The sequence below is a fragment of the Micrasema longulum genome, unplaced genomic scaffold (genome assembly GCF_059751315.1).
Source record: "Micrasema longulum isolate JH-2025_06_02 unplaced genomic scaffold, ASM5975131v1 h1tg000692l, whole genome shotgun sequence".
Lineage (NCBI taxonomy): Eukaryota > Metazoa > Arthropoda > Insecta > Trichoptera > Brachycentridae > Micrasema > Micrasema longulum.
In genome coordinates this window covers 959,125-985,903 of record NW_028277888.1, presented here as the reverse complement: position 1 = coordinate 985,903, position 26,779 = coordinate 959,125, and the positions used below count along the sequence as shown (strand labels likewise).

The 26,779-nt window shown below is 33.3% G+C and overlaps 1 protein-coding gene across 1 annotated transcript in view; it reads right to left on the bottom strand.

Annotated features, from left to right (window-relative positions):
- Mcr (macroglobulin complement-related) overlaps nucleotides 1–26,779 on the bottom strand; it is a 143,312-nt gene that overhangs the window by 17,011 nt on the left and 99,522 nt on the right. The window contains exons 2-20 of the mRNA XM_088229675.1: nucleotides 22,358–23,178; nucleotides 21,086–21,266; nucleotides 20,239–20,407; nucleotides 19,799–19,911; nucleotides 18,436–18,576; nucleotides 16,119–16,347; nucleotides 14,789–14,988; nucleotides 13,705–13,797; nucleotides 13,146–13,370; nucleotides 11,584–11,770; nucleotides 10,509–10,684; nucleotides 9,463–9,573; nucleotides 8,296–8,436; nucleotides 7,177–7,326; nucleotides 4,999–5,138; nucleotides 2,562–2,725; nucleotides 1,565–1,788; nucleotides 302–478; nucleotides 37–219 (exon numbers count right to left, since the gene is read on the bottom strand). Coding sequence (XP_088085801.1) covers nucleotides 37–219; nucleotides 302–478; nucleotides 1,565–1,788; nucleotides 2,562–2,725; nucleotides 4,999–5,138; nucleotides 7,177–7,326; nucleotides 8,296–8,436; nucleotides 9,463–9,573; nucleotides 10,509–10,684; nucleotides 11,584–11,770; nucleotides 13,146–13,370; nucleotides 13,705–13,797; nucleotides 14,789–14,988; nucleotides 16,119–16,347; nucleotides 18,436–18,576; nucleotides 19,799–19,911; nucleotides 20,239–20,407; nucleotides 21,086–21,266; nucleotides 22,358–23,166 — 3,813 coding nt within the window. The 5' untranslated portion in view covers nucleotides 23,167–23,178. The remainder of the gene's footprint in view (nucleotides 1–36; nucleotides 220–301; nucleotides 479–1,564; nucleotides 1,789–2,561; nucleotides 2,726–4,998; nucleotides 5,139–7,176; nucleotides 7,327–8,295; nucleotides 8,437–9,462; nucleotides 9,574–10,508; nucleotides 10,685–11,583; nucleotides 11,771–13,145; nucleotides 13,371–13,704; nucleotides 13,798–14,788; nucleotides 14,989–16,118; nucleotides 16,348–18,435; nucleotides 18,577–19,798; nucleotides 19,912–20,238; nucleotides 20,408–21,085; nucleotides 21,267–22,357; nucleotides 23,179–26,779) is intronic.

The following is a 26,779-nucleotide window of genomic DNA, read 5'->3' as shown; positions in this document are numbered from 1 at the left end:
GGTGGAGTGAATTGTTTTGTTTTGAGTTTGGCTTACCTCAACATGAAGTTTCCTAGTAATAGTATCTTTCCCGATGAGTGTAGTGGCGTGTATAGTGACGTGAATGTCTCCCAATTTTTGCGGTACGATTGGAACATGGACGACCATAGCTTCTCCTGCAGGAATATATATAAAGAACTGATGCTCTCCAAATGATGTTCTTGGATTATATGAGTTTACCTGTGAAAATAAACCCGATAAGAAAAATAGAAAAAAAAACTAATTGCATGTAAATGGTGAAATGAAATAATGGGAAACTTACTATGCCAAATTCTTCAACGTGAACGAATTTGTAATCTGGTGATCCTGCTAGTACTACGGTGGCTTCGATAGCATCCTTCATGTAGTTGAAAACTGTTGTGCGAATACCGATTTGTTCCCCTTGGCGACATATATCTGGCATCTCGATGTTCATAAAGAATGGCAGGACACCCTCGTACTAAAATATAGATTGATTATGTTTATACATATTACATCAGAATAAAATGTCATAATAATAATCGTACACGGTATTTCAGTGCCAGATCGCGAAATTTTTGAGGAACATCCAGCATAGTGAACTTTAAACTAAATACAAAAAAGATATTGTTGCTCTAAATGTGACACCTCATATATACAAACCAGTCAACCTTCCAGGAGAGAAAAAATTGCAAGTCCACCACACAAAATGTTAGAAGGCTGGTTACGAGAGTTCACTAGTAGTCAATTTTTGTGAAATAAGCCTCCTGTACATACAAGGTATCACCAGAAAGATGGAAAATTACTTAACGGACATTTTTGCATCAAAACTTAAAATTGACCAAAAATTGTAGTTAAGTGTCACATCTAGAGCAACTCACTCTCACTTCCCCCTGTTTTCATATACATTTAGTAGTAAATGTAAAAACTAGGTACAGGATGTATTCAAAATGTCTTTAAAGAATTTAATAAAACTACTATGTTTACGCTGATTTTCATGTAATAAGTATGTTGAGTTCTCATTTTGCTAAATCTCCCTCTCCAAGCCCAGATCCGCAAAGTATCAGGCTATTAGGTAGGGGGCGAGCTCTTTAACATTCTCAGCTTTAGCCAGTGGTCCCCCGAGGATGAGGCTTCTTTTATGATGTAAAGCATCACATTTACAATGAGAATAGATGTTTCCTCATCTGCACTGCAGAACCTACATCAAGAAGTTTCGGAAAGGTTCATTCTAGCAAGGTGTCTTCAATCTGCAGTGCCTTGATGGCCCTCACTTGATTTCAGCTGAGCTTTATAAGGTCGAAGGCAAACCTTTGCGAGTACCCTTCAGTTCAGCTTCTTCATCAGTCCCTTTCGCATGGTGCTGACCGGGTACTTTTTGCTAAAGCATGACACTCTGCTTCCTGGCCTAAGCTCGTTACGAGGAGCACATTTGGGCAACACCCAGTAGGGCTCAGGGCCTATCGGTAGGCCTACAAGTAGGAGTGTTACAACAACAAATAAAATTAATTGTGCATCCATGAGATTATAGCTTATAGTTCAGTATCGAAAGACGATTAGGTCTCACCTCAATAGCCTTCGACAGCATACCGAAGCCAAGACTGGGCGACATACTAAAGGCGGAAACCATCCAGTGAGCCGGTCTCTCCGGTACTTCGATGTTGAAGATGAAGCGACCGTGCGGCCCGATGTTGATGTCCCTCCAGAGCCACACGTTCTCGTACTGGCGCTGGATGCGGTTGAACCGAAACTTGCGGAAGTGAGATAACTTTGTGGACTTGTCCGACTCGCCTGAGAAACAAAAACAGGTTAGTAATAGAATGATTCAAATCATTTTAAACCATCGTATTAACAATAAAAATTATGACTAGTTTTCAAAAGCAAATATTTGGAATTTGGAAAAAAAAGCAATGTGTATAACTTTAACATATTACAACAGAGATGAAGAACATTTAAGAGAAGTTAATATAGAAGTCTAGGCATCTACAGGGCTTATGACCTGTCGTTGGCTGGTTTAAGTGGCCACTTTACATACTGTGTAATATTCACTATTCTGCCCATATTTTAACATCTATATTCCTTTACTTCTTTCATCTGTTAATGTTTGTGAAGTTAAAGAGTTGAAACCTATGCGGGTGAGATTTATCGAATTGAATTATTTCACCTACATACTAGGCAACGCCAGAAAATTTTATTTTTACAAAAATTTTGTGTATAACATCAAAAACATGTACAACTTTTGAAAAAAAATCAAATGTAAATATAAAATAATACAACAGAAATTTTGTGAATAAAAACTTGGAAAAATTATATTCATAAACTTTTTAAAAAGAAGTAGGCATATGTCCTTACGTTCTAATGATTTAACTAAGTTTTTCAATTTTGGGAGCATTTTATTTTAATTGATATGATCATTGCGTCATAGGTCCGGTCCATTAGAGAATGAAGACTAATATTCCCTTTAAATGTGTCTGTTTAATTATACATCATCAGCCGCAAGGGCCTAAGTGTAAATTGTTCAAGAGAGGGAAAAGAAATCTGGCGGTGACAGATTAATAACTTACAGGCAGCTTCATCCGTTCCATCTTCGCAGTCATAGATCCCATCACACTTCTTCTCCACTCGGTAGCAGCGTCCGTTCAGGCACTCGGCATAGCCCAGGGTGAAGTTACAGAACTCGAGTCTGCGGCTTACTGCCACATCGCTGAACACCACTAGACCGGCATACCTACACGTATCAGAACATTCATTTTAGTACTTTGACCCCTGATTTCAAAGATATTGAAAAATAAATATTAAGAACTATTTCAGTTTCATATAAAAATAAATTGGAATTATCTAATGGCGGCTGTACACACTCGTAAGGAACGTCTCGCCGAGAGTCTCGGCCGATGGGGCTCTCGACGAGAGCATATCTGTACACACTCGATTTTTCATTAGTACTGAAGATTTCCCCAGTAATGGACGTAGAAATTGCTGCTGCTATTTCGCTGCCCTAGTTCTCGTATGTTCAATAGACCATTTTACAAATTTTACAAGACATTTTATTTGTTTTTAAAATCAAATAAGTAAAATCAGAATGTGGAGATTGGCACTCAAAAAATGCTGAAAATACTATTTAGTAACGGAAAAAATAATAATTCTTTAGCTGCATGAACGCGTAACAAGATAATGAAAATATTGGCATTCATAACTCAATTTTCTAAAAATGGTCTATTGAACATACAATCTACATTGAAAAATATCATTTGAGAATGAGTCTGTGAAATCGAATGCGAACCATATCGGCTTATAAACTGATTCAGCTGCAGATCCAGCCTGCATTGATGCAATAATCTTTCTTTTATGGCTACGGTATGTGGCCATTAGCAAATATCTCTTCTTTTAATCTTTTAATGAATAAGTGTGTACATGCTCGCTCTCGTTATCATCGCGAAACCCAACGAGATCCTTTGACTCGGGCGCAAAAAACCGACAAGCGACCGAGACGTCCGAGACCGACCGAGGCGAGGTGCGAGAGAGCGAGACTCGACAAGAGCACCATGTACATACTCGATCTCGGCCTGTCTCCGGGTGTCTCGACGAGTGTGTACAGCCACCATAACAAGTGAAAATACCAGATAGAGGCATATCATCTAATAGCTGCCTGCCCTTCTGATAATAATAGATACCACTATCATCATCATTTTCCTATCCGCACCTAGTAACCACCAAAATTTAAAAAAAAAAATATATTACTAGAACCCTTCAGCACATCTCTATTTTATTTGTATATGTCGGTAATCACACGGTAAGTACACAGAAAAGTTTGTTTTTAACATTAACAGCTTTTTAACCTTTTCTGGCTGGTTTGTTTGTTTTAGAGCGAATTCCTGTCTTAAGGCAAATTTTAAACATATTTCAGAAAAATTAAATTAATTTGATTGCATAAATATACATATTACAAGACATTTTAAATGAATTTTGTTGGTTGATTCTAAGTTTGAAACCGATTGTTTATAAAAAAAGGAACGTTTATTTCTAAAAGTATAAAATAACATTAAAAATACTAATCTCTTTAGTACACACAAAATAAAAATTATATCCACAGGAATTAATTCAGGTCTGAAAGGGTTAAATAACATTTCATAATGACCTTACCAGGAATCGAACCCGGAACATCAAGCATAAAAAAATATTTGTGTTCTTAAAATTTACATAAATATTTCAATTTTGGGGCCATTTCTGTATTGTAAATTACCATGTTAGAAAATAAGAAAAAAGTTGTGATAGAGTAAGATTCGAACTTGAGACCTCCTGATATAGTTTCACCGTGTCTATAAAATGCTTATATTTTTATCCCTTGTGAAGATCCAAGAGGGCATGACTTCGGATCCAATCTTGAACTAACCCTGTATTCCTTTACTGTCACACAGGAAAACTAGGATAAGGTGAAAGTACTAACCATGTTGATTGATTATAAATGGACTTTACTTCTGTGAGGGTGCAATGAAAGCTTTTAATGTTGCTAAGCCTTATCGTTTTTCATGGTTTAATTGTAAAAAATATTTAAAAAATGGTAAATAGCACATATACAAAAATTTTGGGAAAGGGAGGGCGCTTTCATTGTAAATGCCTATAAGATATTAACTTTGTTTGATGTGACATTTGTAAGTACCATACATGGCGAGATGGTTAAGTTCAAATGTCAACTGTCCATTATTTATTATAGGAGCAAAAATTCATTAACATTTTCTTGTTTACCCACGAACAGGCCATGCCTTTGTGGGGTTTTTTTGTTGACTATTTTTACTATTAATGTGTATTTCATTGCTGTATAATTATGCTTTGTGTTTTGAATATCTCTTATAAAAAATGAAAATGTAAAAAAAATAAATTTTAAAATAGAAACAAAAAAAAATTAAAAAATTACGCTGAGTTGCATTGTAGGCACATGACAGACATATTTTGTGGCACAAATTGTAGATGTAATTATATGGAAAAAAATGTATTTATACTCACTCAAATGTTCTATTGGCATCAATGCCAAATGTGGAAGATGGGTAGTATACAAGCTCATCGGGATTCCCCTGGTGCGACATCCAAGTGTGTTTGAATGTTCCATTGGTTTGCTCGTCGAATGTCGCCATTTTTGTAATCACCTATAGACACATTTAGTAATAAATAATATTCAATTACAAGGAGTGATCCATGACTTTGCAAAAGCATTACCGCTGTGTCACTAGTGAAAAATAATCTAATATTAAATGGGTTTGTAAATAACGAATCCGTATTTACACAACGGTAGTTGACAGTTATTGAGGATTTAAATTGAATGATGATTTTCCACCCCCAGAATGACTAAACTACTTAAAGAGGATATGCGGTGGTAGAGCGATTTGAAGAATAGCTATTTGAATATCGCTCTCTTGCAGATGTCTTTCTGAATACTGTGCGACTGATTACGCCGAACTAAAATTGACAAAATCGATGTCTCGTAGTTATCGGCGTTTTACGCACCCCAAAAAAAAGAGTATCGGAAAGAAATTTTCTGCGTTGGGACATTTTGTTTTTTCAAAATTAGTTATCATATTTCTGACACTAAAAAACATCCATGGCTATCTCCACTGTAAGTGCAACTGAGTAAATCGACTTTTTGTCTTTAATCGATTCATATAACCATATGAGTTTCTGTTGGTTTTAAGCTGTTTTTTTAGCAGAAATAAAGGAGATGGCTGTGTTTAAACATAATATTATTTTGTAAAAAAACATCAGTCATATTAACCAAAATCTCAAAAATGACAGTACCTGGAGATAGCCTTGTTTGTATTTAGCGTCACATCTATATATCGTAGTTTCGATAGCACACAATTCATCAACAAAATAAAAATTGCTCTAATGCCATAATCCAGGGAGGAAATAAGGGAATAGAAAAAAAGACAGACCACATATCCTCTTAATAACTTTCTAGTATGAAAGAACATGGATATGAGTGAACTTTTTCTACGCAATAATAATAAGAAAGAAGCACAATACAAAATGTATAGACTAATAATTGGTAGTATTAAAGTAATAAATAATTTATAGTTGGTAAAAGATAATGTGTTAATGACTGGAACAATTTTTCTATGAAACATACGGTCGAAAGACAATTCCTTGATCAAATACAGTTGACATTGGATTAAGATTTACCAGCATAAATTTTAAATGATGAAATACAATGTAAAAGCATGAAGAAAGCTGTTTCCATCCATTAGGCATTTCTTACCATCTTCAAATTCCCAGATTTAAAAAACAGAAAAATTATTGTTAATAAGATTACGGAAAATATTTTAGGTTAATATTGTATACATTTTTAGTAAAAAATTACAGTTAATAACTTAAATAAGAAGTATCAATTAATATTTCATATTTTACTACAGAAATAAAACATGAGTGTCCACAAATTTTGAATAATCGCTACCAGTTTCATCGCTTTTATAACATCTAATAATAAACATATCAGCCTTGAAGATGTCGCAATGAAATGAAAGCGGTCACTGGCTATCCCAAATTTGTGGATTCACAAGTATCACATGTTTTTTAATTCTATAATAAATTACATAGAATTTCCACCAAGGATTTTCACTAACAAACTTGAATATTCAATATATTTACCATATGTTTTGATCTGCTTTACCCTTTACTTCTTCTCAATAACATTGTTTTATATACAGTTTTCAGGGCCACACTGTAAAACTTCAGAGGAACATTATTTATGATGCACTTTTAAAAATATCCTAATTAATTTTTTGAGAAATCGCATATTTCAAGTTTAAAATAAATAAATCATAAGGAGATTTTTTCAAAGTTCATCATGAGGAATGTTCCTCTGAAGTTTTGCAGTCTGTCCCAGAAACACCGTGTATAAGTAGGTACCCCTGTGTGCCAATTTTCGAGTCATTAAATAATGTTTCTATAAGCTTGATCTTTGTAAAACATGTTGTTCCCATAAATCCATTAAAACCGCTTTTTCTTAGATGTAAAATTAATATTCAAGTAAAAAAAAGTTAAAATCTACTACTATTGAAGATACCAGTTTAGGTAAAAGTGTTCAATGGTCAATAAAGATATGAAAAATAAGGAGTAGGATTGATACGTTTCATCAAAATTATTGTCATATTTTTATTTGACACACTATAATGTATTTAGAATGTTTACCTGAGCATAAGTGAGCTCGTTGCCAGCCTGCATAGTGTAGAAAGCATTGTCTATTCCTGAAAGGCCGACATAGGATCCTGGCTCACCGTAGATAGCCACCTCTACCTTCTCTCCAGTTCGAGCTTTGCGGTTGTTAATGAAAACGGTGAACTGTACAAAAGGGAAATACATGTATGCATTACAATCATAAAAAAGGAGTATGGACTGTCCAGTTCATTGGTCAGACAAGTCCAAAAACGACAAGATCAAGTTTAGTACACACTTTTATGTAAAAATTTTCTCTATATCTGATTCACTACTCAGATAATTATTGCAAATGCCACCAAAAAATTTAATTGATAAATAAATAATTTAGAATTAAATGGTGATGCCCAGAATGTAACTAATAAAATATTCCTGTAAGTAAAATTTTATAAGTAGTATTTTAAAAAAGTAATTAAAAGAAAACAAAAAAATGTACAAAGTTTAAAATCAGTCAGTTATGTATGAAATTAAAGTACTGGGTTAGTTAAATGATATGTTGCAAAAAAGCCAAATGTACTAACGAATACACTATAAAGTGGGAAAATCATCATCATATTGCTTTATCTGTATCTAATGGTGCACATGGCACTGCGCTGTTACTTTAATCACAGCGTATCAGAGATCATAGTTGAAATATGATAAACACAAAGGCAAGATGATCAAGCTTATATTTCAGGCGCCAGTTCAGGGCCGCAATTACAAACGCTATCTTAACTTTTCTATTATCTCTATCTACCTCGGTATGGCGAATTTTGATTTACCGATATGTTAATACATGCTTTCGTTACGTCATATCAGACATCATATGATCAAATTCAACAAATAGGTGGCGCTGAAACTTTACTCTGTGTTCAACGCTAAATTAAATTATAATTAAAGTATTTCTCTTTCGCATTTTCAATTGGCTTCTGTGATAAAAAGTAGTCACCTAAAAACAACTCGTCACGAAAATTGTGGAACAACATTTTTGTCACTTTGAATGCGTAGATATGTGTACCGTGGGATGCTGAACTTCCTCATTTCGTATGAAGAATGGAAAAATAAGATGGAATACCCGCCTGTCTCTATGATACAAGATAATGAAATGTAACTAACATTGTTTCTTGAGATTCCATTAACAGGTACAGTGATGGAGTCAGCCATAGTGTCCCCGTGTCGTCCTGGACTCCAGACGACAATAGTTGCTGCGGGAGCCATTTCTGCTGACAGAGTCACAGCAAATGTCCTAATAGAGTCCTGAAAAGATACATTGCAATGCTTAAAGTAAATTAGACAGATAGGTCAAATAATTTTGACTGATTTTGTGATCAGTCTCTGATCCATGTAAAACAGGCATAAAGGGTAAGTATTTAATTTGTGGATTGTGGAAAGCAAATTTATGAAGTTGGAACAAAGAAAATATTTGAAGAATGCTGCAATGTAAAATAAAGTTTTATATTTATTTATAAATATGTATTATTATTACATAACATTTTCTATTACATACATATATTTTTTTATTGTATTTTGTAAACCTCTCTATTTGCCTTTCTGGACAAGTATCTGATTCAGTTCACTGTTTACAATTTACCTTTCAAAATTATAAATAAAAAAATATGCATGATATTATTTTCAGCATTATGTTTAACAATATCATTATATTTCAATTTGTTGGAACAGAGAGAAAACACTGTTGCGAAGGGAATATAGAAGTCTACGCATTTACAGGGCTTTAGACCTGTCATTGGCTGGTTTAATTGGCCACTTTACACACTGTATAACACTCTGGTCACTGGTTTAAGAAGTATACAAATTGAAATTTTCAGGCGTTGCCTAGTAGGTGAAATAATTCAGCCAGATGAATCTCACCCCCATTTATATAGATTTCAGCTCTTTTACTTTACAAAAGTCAAAAGATGGAAGAGTTGAGGAAATGCCGGTGTTTAAACATAGTCAGAATAGTGAATGATACAACGTGTGTAAAGTGGCTACTTAAACTAGTCAACGACAGGTGGAAGCCCTGTAAATGCCTAGAGTTTCATATTTCCGTATCAAAAATGTTTCCCCTCTCTGTTGTGAAAAATTTAGATCTCAATAACTCCCTGGGGAGTAGAATCCAGTCAAAACATTGTTGATATCATTACATTTAAAAAAAATTAAGGAATAATACAATTTTTTAAAAGCAGATATGTTTTCGGGAACGTGTGATTATAAATAGTATTTATTTAATATTAAAGTGAAAATTATTATTTTTTTAAATGGTAAAATAAGTTATTATTATACCTTCATGTTCTCCTGTCCAGTGGTCAATATAATGCCCTTAGACATTACTAAGTAATTGAAGAATTCCATATAGAAGTTACTTTGGACGTGCAAAACAATGTATTCGCCAACCTAGAAATAAATTGGTCAAAACATTAGTATTTACATAAGTTATACATTTATCTATAGTACGATTTTTATAAAGATAATCGACTGACATTTGGGCAACCTATATTGAGGCAGTACACTATATAGTTCTACTATCTCTTTCTACCACGGTATTATGAAGCCGGCTCTACCAGCATGTGGATACATGTTTTCAGGAGGACATGGCAATCGATGAAAAAAAAATGAAATGGAAATATTTATTTTTCACAGTGGCAACATTTCTTCTGAAATTACGGCGAATGTGTATTATGTCATCTCAAATGTTAAATGAACTGACATATGCGCTGTAACTACCTCGAATTTTTAAATCTTAATTGCTAGTCAGCTCTCTTAATGAGGAAGTTCAGTGGTTTTGAAATTTTATTTTATTTTTTAATAGACTATTAAACGAAGCCAAACACAAAAAAAATTAACCACACATCATATTATTATCGCTATGAGTTTTTAAAGTTTCGTAAGTTTGTTTATTTTCAATTACTCCATATGTGACGTAAAAATAAACCTCGTACGTATGAAAACACGCTTCATATGTCTTTCCAGAAACCGGAAATCTATCAAATCACATAATTGATTGACTATTCTAAGCAGCTGTTCACTAGAACTTGTGATGTTTTAAAATAGTTCATTTTTATTAAACGCATTTCAAATTTTTTTTTCATACTTTTTTGAGAAACTTCGCAGTTTAATTAAATGCTCTAATTTAGGTGAGAGAATAAAACATACATCCAATTTCCAGTAGCACTCCTCATTGGCAATTTTTATACTGTGCTCAATGTCAAATTAAAATTTCCCCGTTTCTTTTTCCTATTTTAAAAATAAATATTACAGGATTTTTTTCTTCTTATATGTCAATAGTTTAATTTGATTGAAATATAATATACGTAAAATCAATATTTTACCTTTGCATGTTCTGTACTAGTGAAAACCTTAATATGATGATTTTGGGGGGAATAATGAGAGATAAGTAATAATTCTCCTTGAGCACGCTGACCCATGGCATCCCGGAAGTAAGCAGTTAATCTCATCTGAGAAATATCCTTCAATGTTTCCTTAGCATTTGGAGCATCCTCGAGTCCTGTAAAAGTTAAAGAAAATCAACACAATTTTGGCAACACAAAATATGGCATTCAATAAATATAACTAATAAAGTTTTCCTTTGAAGTAAATATAAACTTTGTACCCCCGGTACACAGTGTACCCGGTACACGGTGGGAGTTTCATTAATTTTTAACCTTACCCGTAAGGTTAAAAATTAATGAAACTCCCATATAAAAAAAATGGCATTCTTATTAATTTACTGAGGCCTTCTACCAAGCTATGATAATATCGGCTGAAAACAAGTTAGACATTTACAAATTACAAAGAGACAGTATAAAAATTAGAAAAACCAAAGTGTAAATTACACTGAGGTATAAAGAGATGAGGCTTCATAGAATGATATTTTGAAATTATGTTCTAAAAAATGAGCATTGTCGTGTGAACAATGCCGTGCAACAACGCATAGTGGAGTAAAAAATACTAAATGTCCATGCCAGTTTACTGTGAATTCAAAGCTGTATGTCGCACCTTTTTACGCTGCTCCACGTTTACTGACTACAGGGTAGGTTCCGGAATTTAGGTTGAATGGAATACAAAATATGTGCTTAGTGCTGCATCTAGTGTATACATATAATATATCAATGGTTAATTATTGAAAAGATTGAAATAATTCAAAATATAAAACAAAAGCAACAATCCAAATTTGAAATACTTTTAGAGAAAAGCATAGATGACGTAAAGAGACATTTCTAGTTACCGAGATAAATACAATGATTAAATCATTACATACCTACCTAAGGATCTACGAAAATATTTGAATATGGATTCATTTTTAGGAGTGAGAACACTAGACCTTTTCTAGAAACTCCAAATAAAGAATTACTTTTTAAACAAAAAACAGACAAATATGTGGTGAGCTTTGATGTGCTTTCTTACCTAACTGTGACTTAAGATCAATCTTTAAATGCCAGACTCCGGGAGTAGAATCATCCATTCGAAGTTGTTGAATGGGCAAGTCTCTCCTTCCACCACCTCTCATCTCAACACTGCTCTGGATTTCCATCATACTGAGCCCCAACTGCAGTGGTCTCAGTGGAGAACCGTCGTGGAATGATGCTGCAATCTGTGAAGGCACATAATATATTGTTAGTTTTGTAATTAATATTTACTTTGGATGTACCAATTGATTAGTTTTAATGTCATAACCATTAGTTCTAAAGTTTTGTTTAACTTCAACAAAATTTTGCCCTATATTCATTTTTTTCCGGGAACGTTACCCTGCCAACATTTTTAATCACTAAACCATAAGGTAAAACAGTACCTCGATTTAGTTTATTATAAATGATCATAACACTGTGTTATTTACCAGTTAGAAGATGCCCGTAAGAGGATAAAAGCGCTAATTGGTCAAATAAATAAGTGGTGGTGTACCAAGTATTTAAAATTTTAAACTTATATTAAAATATAATGTCCCTTAAGTAACAACACCGCGTAAGTTATTTGTGTTATTTTTACAGGATGGCGATAAAAAGTGCTTGGTTTATTAAATTGAAGAAGAATTACACTTAGAGTTTTTAATAGGCGATAGTTTATGGACAAAAGTTTTATTTTGATACATTTTAAGTCATAATTTATTTATTTATTTAACTTTTTGTACATAATGTTATTTGTACATTGGCGGGCTTATTGCCAAATGGCAATTTCCAACCAACTAAGCTTTTTAATAAAGCTAGCAGATCTTTCATCGTCCTGCAAAAATTACAAAAATACTAGAGGGACGATAAGTTATTATATTTATACAGGTATTCTATGTTTTAAATATAAAAATAAAAAAAATAAAAACATTTAAGACAACTTCATTTCTATTGAGTTGTTATTCTGAGAAATGGAGGATAGTGCTATATAAGCCTCTGACGTCACTGCGACCTGTGCTAAATTTCCCCCTCCAAGCCGTATCGGGCCATTAGGTAGGGGGCGAGTGCTTAAGTATCCTCAGGTTTAATCATTAGTCCCCCGAGGATGCGGCTTCTATCAAGTTATAAAACTAGGATAAATAAATTATTCAGAAATGAAAAACTTTGTTTTCAGTGTAACTAACATTTAATATATTTGAAATATTATTATTAAAAAAAGAAGAATTGTTTGCATTCTTATGATTAACCAGAATATTAAAATTTTAGGACAATTTTCTTTTAGTCATATATAACCGTGTTAAAAACTGGCAAACGAAAGAGAACTCCTTGCATCAACCGGTGTTATAAAACCTTACTGCAATATATATTTTTTAAATTTCAAAACAATTTATTTAATATTTGTGCAGGTTCAAGGTTAAATTATCAAAATTATCTTGAAATAATCATGTTTAGTTTTGTAATTACAGGCAGGAAATTGATTAAAATAACTCTTACTAACCAGTATCAGTGTGAAAGCATTCAATGCTTCATCACTTGAGAGATCATGTCATCTGCTATTAAAATGCAAATAAAATTTAAACTCACATAGCAGTCGAATGGCATCGCAGGTTTGAAGACCTGCGGAGTGCCCCCTAGGAAGGCCACATTAATGGAAGAGTTGAATATCCTGGCTACGGAGTAACCCTCGATGATCTCGTCCAGGAACCTCTCACCAACTGTAGCTGTAATGATGACTTCCATCCCGTCGAGTGAAGGTACATACTGCTCCAGCTCTCTCATTGGGTATCTAAACTCGTAAGTGCCGTTGAACTGTAATATTTATCAAAATCATTGTTAAATTTTTATCCGCATTCGATTGGTACACAAAATACAGAGCATATTGATATATTAATTTATGTGAATGAATATTCATTTTATTTTTTGTTCTTTTTTAGGTCCGTATATAAATAAACTGTTTTTATAAACTTTCAAATGCATAGACAGTATAAATTATTTACTTTAAAATAAAATAAACTCTTTTACATATTGTTTCTCTTATCATATTGTCCTATTATTTATCAATGAAATATAATTGATTTTATTTCCACCTATTTTTAATTATTTTACTGAGAATGATATTGTTATAGTTTTTTTTTTTACTTACAAATCTTAAAAATGGAAGGTAGTCATTTCTCCCACCATATTGATAAGTATTGTATGGGTCTGGTTTAACCATCCAGAATGGATACTCTTCGTCCTGAAAATAAAAGCATACTTAGAAAAACTGAGAAAACAATGCCACAAATGCAATACACAGTTCCTTTGATTACAAGTATTGTGGAAGTAGAATTTACTTTGCAGATTTTTATATTATACAATTAACTTAACTAAGAAAATCACCAATGAATTTATACATTATTTAAAAAAAAAAAAAAAAAAGAGAGATATTTCCATTCTTAAGTTTAAGTTTGGGGCCATTTCTGTTAGTCATAAACAACAGTACACAGGAAACTCTTTTTACACGGGGTAAATATGCCATGCAGTACAGTGTAAAAAAAGGATACCAAAAAAACGACATAGTTTTCACTGCATAAAAATCCTTTCAGGATTTAAAAAAAAATGTTTACAATTTATTTGACCATGTTTTATTAAAAAATATATCATCACAACAAAATACTCATAAAAAACGTAACAAAAAATATTTATTATTACCCTTCCCTTACGCATACCTCTCTGCGCCTAAGGTAGGTAAGCGATGTAAGGAATTAAAAAATCGAATAATAAAATAATTACATTACTATAATGCATTGTTAAATTAATGTTCAAATTATTTTTAAAATTCATTTTCGTATTGTGTCATTTCGAAACCATGTAAAGAGGTACCGGAGTATTATAAAAAGGGGATGGTTTTTAGAGTAGGGTTCGAACCCCGGACCTGTCCATGAGTCCGCGATACAATTATGGGACCACAACCTTTGTCAATAAATATAACTAATTTATTATTTAGTATACTTTTCAATAAAAATTCAGAAACATGCATGTCTATATAACTTTGCAACATTATAACCAAATTGATTTCAATTAATCAAGTTGTTTTAACTGTTCAAAACGTTAATAAAAAAAATAGATATATATTTATACAGTATTGAGACATGAGTCAGAAATCAAATAGTTAGCAAGAAATAAAAGGTATTTTTGGAGTTATTAATATTTTATATAATTTTATTTGGTTTAAAATTTCAACTTACAAAATTGAAGAGCCTTTCCACAACTTTCGAATAATCATAAACGTAGCCCGGTTGGTTCAAAACATCTGTAGTCATTGGTACAGGACCAGACTGTATAAGTATGGGGTTTCCATTTTGATCCACTTGAGGTTTTATATTCTCGTTTATATAGGGATTATTTATGTTTGCACCCGGGTAGAACTGATTTCTGACGTATTGTTCTAGAAATAAAATGAAAATGTTAAATGCGTACATAGGTAAAGTAAAAAAAGTCAAATAAATCTGTTTAGTTACATAATGCTGTTTTAGTAAATTATTTGTCTGTGCTAAATAGCGCAATTATTTTATGGTGCTTGGATTTTCAGTCTTTGAAATTGTTTTAAACATATGTAGGATAAGGTTGTTAAGGGTTGGAGCTCCTGCCCCAGTTAGAGATTGACGGAAGAATGAGTAATACGTATTTATTACATGACAAATAAATAATGAATTGAATTATGTCGCGTGAGTGTTACGGCGAATAGGTGTTGAAGTAACTGCACTTGGACTACATGCTGGAACTGTGTGACTGATTGAACTGGAATGACTGGGCATTGACTGCGCCCTGTGGTCTCTTTATAGGCCAGATTCCTTTGTTCTTCATATCTCCATGGTAGGGACGATGTGAATGTACTACAGGACGACGATCTCGTCTTTATGAGCAATACTGTTAGAGTTGCAAAATATGTTGTATTGGATTCTATAGAAAATGCTGACTTGCTTCATCGGTCATCGCTCTATTTCAGGTAAAATGATTAAGCACTCGTGTGTCATCGATCGTGGACTATGAACCCCACACATGTGTCCAGGCGGATAAAGAATAAAGTTCTGAGTGTGAAAAAGAACCAGAACCCTGGACGAGTGTTTTTGACTCGATGGCCAGTCTCAGGTAAAAATCATAAAAAAGGAAATCGAATGGAGATAAGTCCACCTCGTTGTGTACTGGTTGGCGCGTTCGCCTACCTTTCTTAATGTCCTGAGTTCGATTCCTGGCAGGGTGGACGTGAAATATTGATTTTAAAGGTGGTTCTACACTGCAATATACCATGTTCTTGGACTGACAACTTAAGGAAAATACTTACTACCTAACCTTTCAAGTAACAAAAATTATCTAGATACGCTGATGCGATTGGAGTGCTCAGCAACACTAAGTGCGGATAGGGAAATGATGATGATAATGACATTATGAGCATCTCTTGTATCATTATTGTCACTATTTTTCTGTAAAATCTATGTCCCCTAACCAAATTTTTTGCCTTTTGATCATTTTAATTTGCTGAAAAATTATAACCATAGATATTAAGAAGAGTATTACCTCTATTGTATTGGTCTCTATCATTGGGTAGATTGACCCCAAACAACCCTTGGTTGTTGAACTGTCCTTGTTGTGAATAGTACTGCGGCCTGAACTGCGGTATGGGGCGGATGGTGGCCTTTAGGGTCAGGTTTCCTGATACAGGAGCACCGGATGTATAGTTGGCCATGATGCGTCCGTAGATGTAAGGATCGGTATTGAAGAAAAATGCTGGCATCGTCACATTCACCTGAAAGAAAAAAATTCTTTGTTGAGGAGTTTTGGTGGATTAAGACATGGTGTAAAAGATGATGTATATTTATTTGCCTGTTACACTCAAAATACTGATTGTCCAGATATCTCCAAATTACAAGTTAAAATATAATGAGAAAATAATTTGAATGGAAGCGGGTTGTGGTCCTGTGGGTAGTGTTGTGGACTCAGAGGTCCGAGGTTCCAACCCTATTTTCCAATAGTGAGTTATTTACAACTCGTTGAAAAGGCTCTCCAAAAATTGAAATATTTGGGTACATCACATGAATGCAAATATTTAGTTTTAAAATTAAAAAATATACATTTAAATGGTCCCCTAAAAGCTTGTTGATTTGGGCCTCGATTTTTTATATTTAATCGATGGATGTTTTTTGGCATATTAGCAAAATATCGACTATATTAGGATATTTGAGAATGTTTTGGAAAAACCCAGCAATATTGCTATTTAATTCCATGGTAATTTTTCATTAAAATATTTTTTTAGTGGGATTTTGCAACTGTCAGAGTAGCGAATTAGATATAAAGGAATATTTTAGATAATACTGCAATCTTATCTTAATTCTCCAATTTTTGGGGTTTTCTTTTTAATGGACGATCGATATGCAGGTTAAGATCGCTTAATTTGGTATCAGCTAAAAGCTAACTCCTGAGACTTTGAGATTCTTCTCTCCTTGGTGGTCTTCCGGGCAGACAGCAAACGGCCGTGGGTGATGGTATATGGGATTTTGGAGCTGCCCATTAATGGAATTATTGACGTAATCTCTCCATAATCTATTTACTATGCACTGGGTATCCCAAATCCGTCTAACTTCTTGACTCTACATTCTGCCTCTTTTGGGTTTCCCTGCGATTGCCTTTAGTACTTTCATCTCTGACGTTCGGAGCAGTTATTTTGTTTTTCTATTTAGTTTTTCTATTTAGTTTTTCTACTTGGTTTTTCGTATTTTTTATTTTCTCTCTATCTATCCTCGCCTCTGTTGTATACATCATGATTTGGTCTGACACACGTTTTGTATATCCGAATTATGTTTCCAATAATCATGTGTTCATTGTACTTTACGACATTTCTTAGGCATCCAGATGTTTACTAACTGAGATGAATATGTTCTCATCATCACTATGGCAGCATCATCTGCATGGCATGTGATGTTAATGACCCTATCTCCCTTTGTAGATTCACTACTTTTTTTTATTCTTAAAAGCGTTTTTTTGAATATATTTACTCTGCTTGAGTAAGAAAAGGTTTTAGGCGTATATATTGTTGTGCTATTTTTAGTTATAAAGGCTTACTAACTGAGATGAATATGTTCTCATCATCACTATGGCAGCATCATCTGCATGGCATGTGATGTTAATGACCTTATCTCCCTTTGTAGATTCACTACTTTTTTTTATTCTTAAAAGCGTTTTTTTGAATATATTTACTCTGCTTGTGTAAGAAAAGGTTTTAGGCGTATATATTGTTGTGCTATTTTTAGTTATAAAGGCGCTAAACTTGCTTTGTTTCTTTGTTGTTCTCAATATGTGTTATTTTTTAAATGTTAATATTATCGATTATCAATGTCCCGAATTGAGTTGTTATAACTCCTGGGAATGTAATTCTTGTAAAATACTTTGTGTTATATGATTTATAAATAAAATAAAAAAATACATATTCTGAAATAGTTTCCTGAAATACTTTTGCATGGCATGATGCATGAAAGTTGAAGAAATGAGACATGTGTGTGAAATATTGGCAGACAAGTTGTTACAGACATCGGCTGCGGAAAGCGGGCTTTATTGAAACCACGCTAGAGTATGTATTTAATATTAGGGACCTTGGTGTACATATGTTAGAAATGTGCTGCTCTCTCAATAAAGACTACTATTACAAATACTTACGATGGTGGTATTTTCCATACCGAGGCATTGGAATAATAATAATTTTAATGTTTTGAAATTGCAATTGCAATGTTGCGCGGCTGCCGCTAGACTGAGGCGGGGGCTGAAGTGGGAGGTGTCTATATATACAGGGAAGGAGTTTTACACCCTGTGGAGTTGATCAAGACTTATGGATATTATTTACCTCAAATCTTGTTTGATAATATTCTTCTACCAAGAATGTTGATTCTTCTATTTGTCCTAAAGCATAAACCTGAACAATCCATTCTCCAAATACGGGTTGGTCTGATAATTTGTATTCCAAGCTTACTGTACCCAGGTTAGACTGAAAAATAAAACAATGAATTTTTATTAATAATAAAAACAATATTTTGGAATTTGGAGACATTTCCAATTGTCTCTTGATCTCACATGTAGTTAAACTTACATCCCTTTATAAAACCATTACATTCAATGGATCAAAATTCATTAGCAAATCGCTTTTCTTGAATTTATTGTATACTTTTGTGACCAAGAGCATATAACATTATAACATATTAAAAAATGTTAAGAATGCATACAATAAAAACACATTTAAATAAACCGATTTTTTACATGGTCATTCATAAGGACAGCAATGAAGCAAACTTCATCAAATTTAAGGACTAATTACAAGAGCTATAAAAAGCAAAACACATACTTCCATCTGAATAAGTAATACTTTTTACAGGTTTTATACAAGTTTTTGGATAACTGGGCAATATTTTTATTTAATGCACATAACATTTTGGTTAAAAAATATACTAGATGACTGAAATGAAAAATATTTTAAAAGCCATAGTCACAACATAAACTAATATAAAAGTATATATATATTTAATAAAATAAATAAAACAACTTTGTTTTTAACCACTAATTTATTTGAAGCACTAACTTTGTGGTTATTCATTAATTACAGTATTAATTTTTCTGAATTCGCAAATCATCTGATAGAAAAAAATCATAACTTCAATAAAGACACTGGATTAAAAGTACTTTTTGTTGAAAATAAAATATTAAAATTAGACAACTTAGAAATCTTAGAAATTAAAAAAGCGATTCATAATAAGTAAACAATAATTAATAACCAAATAAACAATATTTCTTTTAGTCCTCTCCTGTCTAACTTCGAAAATAATGATATCAAATTACCACCCGTGTAAGGAAAAAACGACTAGATTTATTGGGTCCACGTGTAGTATTTACTGAACATGATAAAAATAAAAAAGGAATCAATTCATTAGTTACGTAAACCTTGACGAAGAAGCTTGTTTGCAGTGAAACCGGTCGAAAATAAAAATTAATGGTTAAAAACAAAGTTGTTTTTTTTATTTTATTAAAATAAAAACTCGGACTCATGCGGTTCGAATCCCACTCTACCCCAACTTGATTCCATTTTCTAATAGTGAGTTATTTACAACTCGTTGAAAATGGCCCTCAAAATTAAATATTTGGGTAAATCATAAGAACGCAAATATTTCTTTTTCTTTAAAAAAAAAAAAAAAGAGACTCAAAATGTTAAAGCTTACCTGTCTGGAAAGCCATCTCTTCATAACATGTCTGTTAGGATCCAAAATGTACACATCAATAGCATTATTGAATGCCTTCAGTTCAGTATTAATAGGGATAGTCCTGAAGTGAACTAAAACATAAGAGAAAAATTGTCTGTTTAGTAAAAAAAAATATAGAAAAAAAAAAAAAAAAATTGATTCTTAGATTTCTTCTTCAGTGCAGTCTCAATCCTGGGGATTGGTTCGCAGCAAAGTCCGGCATCTCGTCATCCACTATGTTATTTTCCTGCATCCTTCTTCAGCACAACATATGAGGGACAGTTCAAGTTCTCGCACACTTGTTCCAAATACTTCGTCGGGGGCGCCCTCAGTGATTTGTCCCCTCAGCCATTCCAGCTCAGACTTTTGTAAGCAAGTAGTACTCATTTTTACGTAGATAAAATATAAGAATGTTATACCTGTCTGTCCCTGCATATAAACTGGTTTATCCATCTGAATAAAGATCGTCATGAATCGTCTTGAAAATGTAAGGTAAGTCTCATTAAGGAATGCTTTCCCGTCAAATGGATCATCGTAAAGTCCTTCGATTCTCAACTTGTATATTCCAGGAACAGATGTTGGAGGCACCTGATAAAAAAAATCATATATAATATTAAATAAAAGTAAAAAAAAAAAAATACAAACGAAAAAGCGAGATTATTTTTTTTATTAAAGATATCTTTCATTTGAACTAAACTGCATGCAAGTATTCAATATATTAAAATTTTATGTTGCAAGTAAACTCCTTGATAATTTTGCAAAATTTAATTAATAATTTAATCCATCTCCTCTAGCTTTTTTCAACTATTTCTCAAACAACATAAAATATTTTCACAATTTAATCAGTGGATGTTTGTCCTTATCAGTGCATGTGCTTATTAAAATGTATGTCTTGTTGGTTTTATATTTTTGTGCAACATCTATGGTGAAGGTGTATAGTGGGGTTTGCATGTTGGTTTGCGTGTTGGTTTAATAGGTGTCCTGACGAAGAGATGGGTACGTCTCGAAACCGGTTGACATAGAAAAGTCGGTAAGTGGTTATATAAAAATATTTAATAACATTTGCCTAATAAATCAATGAATGTCGCTAAATGATTTACATTGTTTTTTTATAAAATAAATAAATAATGTTTTTTTTCTGGATACTTACAAGTAAATATATATATATAACCTATGTACTATAACAGTACAACATAAGATATTCCTTATGCCAGTTATTGTGAATAACCGTTTTTAATTGAATTGCTAACAAATATTTACACATACCCTCATATTTAACGTCTCTGGTACTCCTTGCTTTACTTCTTGATTAATGTGGGTTAGCTCCACTCCATTATTTGAAATAGAGGCTCTGACATTCATACGTAGTCTCGCTCTGAGGATGCTCACGGAAACCTTGTAGATCTGCCCTGGTCGGACCATACGGGAGGCCACTATAAAGTAAGTCCTGAAATCATTCGCAGAGTTGGAGAAAAAACTCAACAAAGTCAATTAAACAAGGAATGATAGATAGGTGATTTTGTAGATACAAGCAGCCTTGACTAATAAACTGATTTCTTGGAATAAACAATAAAACAAAGACGTGGAAGGAAATAAAAAAGTTATTGTTTTATTTATTTAGATGAGTTAATTGGTTTCAGACGCATATTATTTAGTTGGAAAAAAAATAATCACAATTCTTGTCACATTTTTTTTCTATTTGATTCAAGTGATCTAGAAATGCAGTTTGTGATTTTTATTTTACAATTACATCTGTAAGATGTTTATTGAAAACAAAAATTACAACTATTTTCATATCAAGCACTTTTTTTAGAACCATAATTTAATTTTTCGTTTTTCTTGGGATCCTCCTTTGCCTATTGTTTTATCTCAAAAAATTTACTATACTTAAATTGAAATAAAACATTTTGTTATAAGATCCCACAAATTTATTTTGTAACACTACTACGTATAACTGCACCTGTGGATAGAAAGATCTATGCTTTCCGAAACTATATAATAGAGCTCCAAAATAAATTCAAGTGGTCTCATAACAAAGTTAATCGTGTAATTCCACAATGCTAAAGCCGATTCAAAAAATATAATTTATTTTATTTGTTATATTTTTATGTTTAAGTGAGAAATATACCTTCAATTTAAAAATGTATTAACACAAAAGCAGTAAAAACTTCTAATGTTATAGAAATTTGATTGTACAAGGACAATCGATTAAAATAAAAACTAAATATAGTGTGCTGTATAAAAACATCTCCATAAAGATTGCATTATGGCAACAAATATGTATATTTTTTATACTTCTACAAGTAGGGCTATTCTATAATGATTTGATTGATCAAATAATGTTAAACACTAAAAGCATAATGTAAAGCTTTTAGAGTAATGCGATGAATGTGAAAGCTGACCATGCAACCGCAATAATACCACTCACCCCGGACTGTCAGCATAAGTAAAAAAGGAGGAAAGTTCAAATTTTAGATATAATATGATGTTAGAGACAAATTAATATACTTAAAAATGAACAAAAAAAGTTGTACTTACGCATCATTAATGATAACACTGCTAGTTTCGAGTGGTGGAGGTCTGCTGTCATATCCACCCCCGAGTCTGTTGTTGTCCCAAGGTTGTCTCTGATCATATTCATTTGGGTAATTAGGATTATTTGCCCCATCTCTGTTTCCATACATATCCCGATTGTATCCATTATCAGGAAAATCATTTCGGGTATTGTAACTGTCCTGTGTGAAACCGTCATCCTTTCCATAAGGATCCCTATTGGGAAAATTCGGATCACTGGTCGGGTTATTTGGATCCCGGTTGGGAAAATTTGGATCGTTGCTCCTATATGGGTCCAATGGATCCGGAGTGTTGTACGAATTGGGAGTTAGCGGATCTCTTGTAAAGTTGGGATCGTAAGGGTTATATGGATCTCGGGGAAAGTTTGGATCGTTTGGATCTCTGGGGAAATTTGGGTTATTTGGATCTCTGGGGAAATTTGGGTTATTTGGATCCCTGGGAAAATTTGGGTTATTTGGATCCCTGGGGAAATTTGGGTTATTTGGATCCCTGGGGAAATTCGGGCTGTTTGGATCTATGGGAAAATTCGGATTGTTGGGGTCTCGAGGAAAATTTGGGTTGTTGGGGTCCCTGGGAAAGTTTGGACTGTTTGGGTCTCTGGGGAAGTTTGGGTCATTAGGATCTCGTGGAAAATTTGGGTTGTTGGAGTCGCGGGGGAAGTTCGGATTATTGTAAGAGCTGGGGGAAGACCCTCGAGAGTAGTCCTGACTGCGGCAGCAGGAGACGAGGCAGAGCAGCAGCGCCGCCTGTAGCGGCCGCCACCTTTCCCGCATCTCGGGATTCACCTGGAAAATAAAAAAATACATACTTAATACCCTTGTACATAATGTTCTTACACATAAGTCGAAATGTTTTGTGAGAATAAAATTACATAATATTTATTTATTTTATTTATTTATTTAATTTTACAATACGCCCAAGGGGCATTTACAAAAAATATACAGGTAAGTACAAACATAATGCGTAAAAATTTAAAAGATAAACAATGCTTTTTTGTATACATTTAGAAACAATAAGAAGCATACTGCCATGAAAAATAAAAAGTGAAACTTTACATAGTGAAAAAGAAAAAAATAAATAAATGTATTTAATAAAAGTAATTGAATAAAAAGCAAATTGTAAATAACTTGTAAAGAATTCAAACAAAAAAATAAATACATTTTCATATACTTATAAGTATAAAAAAACGGTATCAACAAATTATTGTTAAAAACAAATAATGAAAATTAGTTAACAGTAAGTATATATGTAAAAATAATATAATATACGGTACACAAAAATATTTGATAAATTAATATCAGAAAGAGATAAGATAATAATAATAATACACATCAAAAACATACAACAACAATAAAAGTTTTAATTATATGCATCTCAGGAGAGATGAAAAAGACGCGGTAGTAAAATTATCTTTTCTTCGCCGGGAAATTTTCAAACGTGTCTTAGTATTTTTGTTACCATTAAATTGGATATATTCCTGATTGTTGACTGACGTCTAATTTAAGAGTATGAAACTGATAATAATTTATACTGAGGGTAAATTCACGCGTCAATTATAATAAATTAGGACACTGTAAATAGGGGTTAGAAAATTGGGGACTATTTTCTAGTCTGAATTTCTTTTGGCAATAAAATAAAATACCTTTAAAAATCGAGAAGTGAACTGAAAATAATTTATTCTCTACAAATACCAAAGAATGAAAATATTTTTAACATTTTCTCAAATGTTATTGACCTTATAATATTTATTTTGTTCGTAAATCATTTCATATGTAAAATATCGTTTGTACGTGGACAATACAATAGATAAGACAATATTGTCGTGTCTTAGCTCCGTGAACAGCCTCGACCGTGCAGGACAGAACGCTGGGACAATATGAAAATGAATACACGACGGCGTGTATTACGAGCGAGTTTACTATTACCGCTATTGTCATAAGGTTCCGTCCGTGCGGGTTCACACGACGACAAGGCGGCCGCGGAGATAACCTGTCCGTCTATCTCTATGACAATGTCTCGGGGCAATGTCATGTCCTAAAAATTGCTGATTACACGTGAACAATGGTCCAAGTCCTGGGACAGAACAATTTTGTATGATGTATGATGACGTATGCTGACGCATAAAAATAAACTTATTCAAGAAATACAACACATAAATCATACGATCGTAGAACCAGCAACATTCGATTGTCATATAAGTGCTAATTACATTCGTAGATGTGTCTGGTCACGTTAAGATATTCTCTGACAATGATGCGTATTATGTAAAGTCAAAATTACCACAGGGTTAAGTTTCTGATAAACTAAATATATTACTAATTCTTTGATGAGCAAAATAATTCTTCAATAACCGCTAAGATAAAGTATGTACGTGGTAATTTTATTTCATTTTTTAGTTTATTCAGATAAAAAATATAAGTATACAACATTACAATACTCGGTCGGTTAATCCATTCATTGTTGATATTCAAAGTATAATTAAGCATCTAGAAATCAGAGGGACGATTATTCAAATATGCTGGATGAGGACATGCTGGTATCGCAGGAAAGGAGAGAGCAGATGAACGAGCAAGAGCCGCAACTTGTAAAAGAACGACGCCTTTCTTCTCAGAATTTACCCTTAGCTTTGCTAAACGCTGTATAAATCAAAATACGCAGCAGCGTTGGGAGGATCATTACCGCGTTTCTTCTACAGGTAAAATCACTAAAATGTTTTTCCCAACGCTGGCTGATGCAGCAAACTTCCGTCGTCATCACCAAAGTACTTTTGAAACGACCCAAATTTTTACCGGACACGGAGCAATGAGAAGTTACCAATATATGTTTAAATAAAGGAATGATGACTATTGTCCATGCGATGATGTTTCTTCAGAGTATCGAACATCTGTTATTTCAGTGCCCATTTTTCAATTTATAACGCCATAATCTTGAAGCAAAATGCAAGAAAGATAGAATATCCTTAACAGATATTCACATTGTCGTTAAAACTTGGACTTTGCAACAATGGTGATTGGATTCATGAAGGTAACTAACTAACTAACCATCACGCCATTTCCCCAGAGGGGTAGGCAGAGAGGATAGAACGCCACACCACTCTGTCCTGGCACACTTCCTTTGCTTCCTTCACATTCATACATCTTCTCATGCACGCACGTCGATTATTCCGACTTTTCACATGACCACTTTCAAGAATTTGTTGTACTTGATCATGCCATGTCTTTCTCGGCCTTCCTCGACTTCTACAACCAGACACATTCGCATCATAAATCTTTTTAGCCGTTCTTTCATCATTCATTCGCTCCACATGACCGAACCATCGCAAAAGACCTTTCTTAATTTTGTCGATAATGCTTAACTCAGCCTTGCATTCTGCTCTAATTTCGACATTAGGGCACCTATCATACATTCATGAAGGTAATAAAACAAAATCAGTGATCTAATATCTCATTTCCAAGATAAACAATAACGATTTTTTCCGAGTACCTTAGCCTTGTACATGACACGTAAAGCTACTAAATTCAGGGGTCCAAATATACTTTTAAAAAAAAAACAATCTAAGTAAATAAAAGTTTTTGGAGGGGTATAAGCACCGATCGTGTTGGATTCGGAATACACTAAAATTATTCAATGACTGAAACATTCATTACCGCATTTACACATCTACCTGTACCCTGTACTCGTATATGTCAGTGGAGGGAGTTAACGAATTAAGATATAAAATAAATCAGGGGACACGTCACGGGGCGCGACAGAAGGTACTACACAATTTTCACTAAGGGTTAGTTATGCTCTAGGGTGCAAGGGATTCGTGTAAGGAGGTACCTGTTGATTATGTTAGAAAAAGGGGAAATAAATACGATAAGGTAGTCGCTAGATAGGAATGCCTACGCTGTCATAGTGACCGCAGCGTAAAATATGTGTTAGCGCGGGCATTCTCGTTCAAATTGGGCAAATCGTTTACAAATAAGAGCATTAGCTCAATCACAAATAACTATCGACGTGCTTAAAAACATGCTAAGCATTTGAGCGATCACAATGAAGAATAATGAACATGCTTAAGTTATCGCAGTCATATGTCAACGCGTGTGTAATCTCTTAGTCAACGCTCGTGTCGGTGTGTTTTTTGTTTTCCTCGTAAATAAATACAGTTCGCTGGCGAAAAGTCGGCGTTTACTATAAAAAAATAATACAATAAAGGGTCAAAGCACCAGTAAATGACCACCCCTCAGTAAATGATCATTGGTTAATAAAACCCAACATAATAAGAATTGCTACATGTGTCCAGTCAAAAAACTTTTTAACACTAGAAACTATGACAAAAACAGTAGGCGGACGCATCTTTTGGTAAGAAACAAATCTATCAGTTTTAAACAGTGAGTTGTCAAA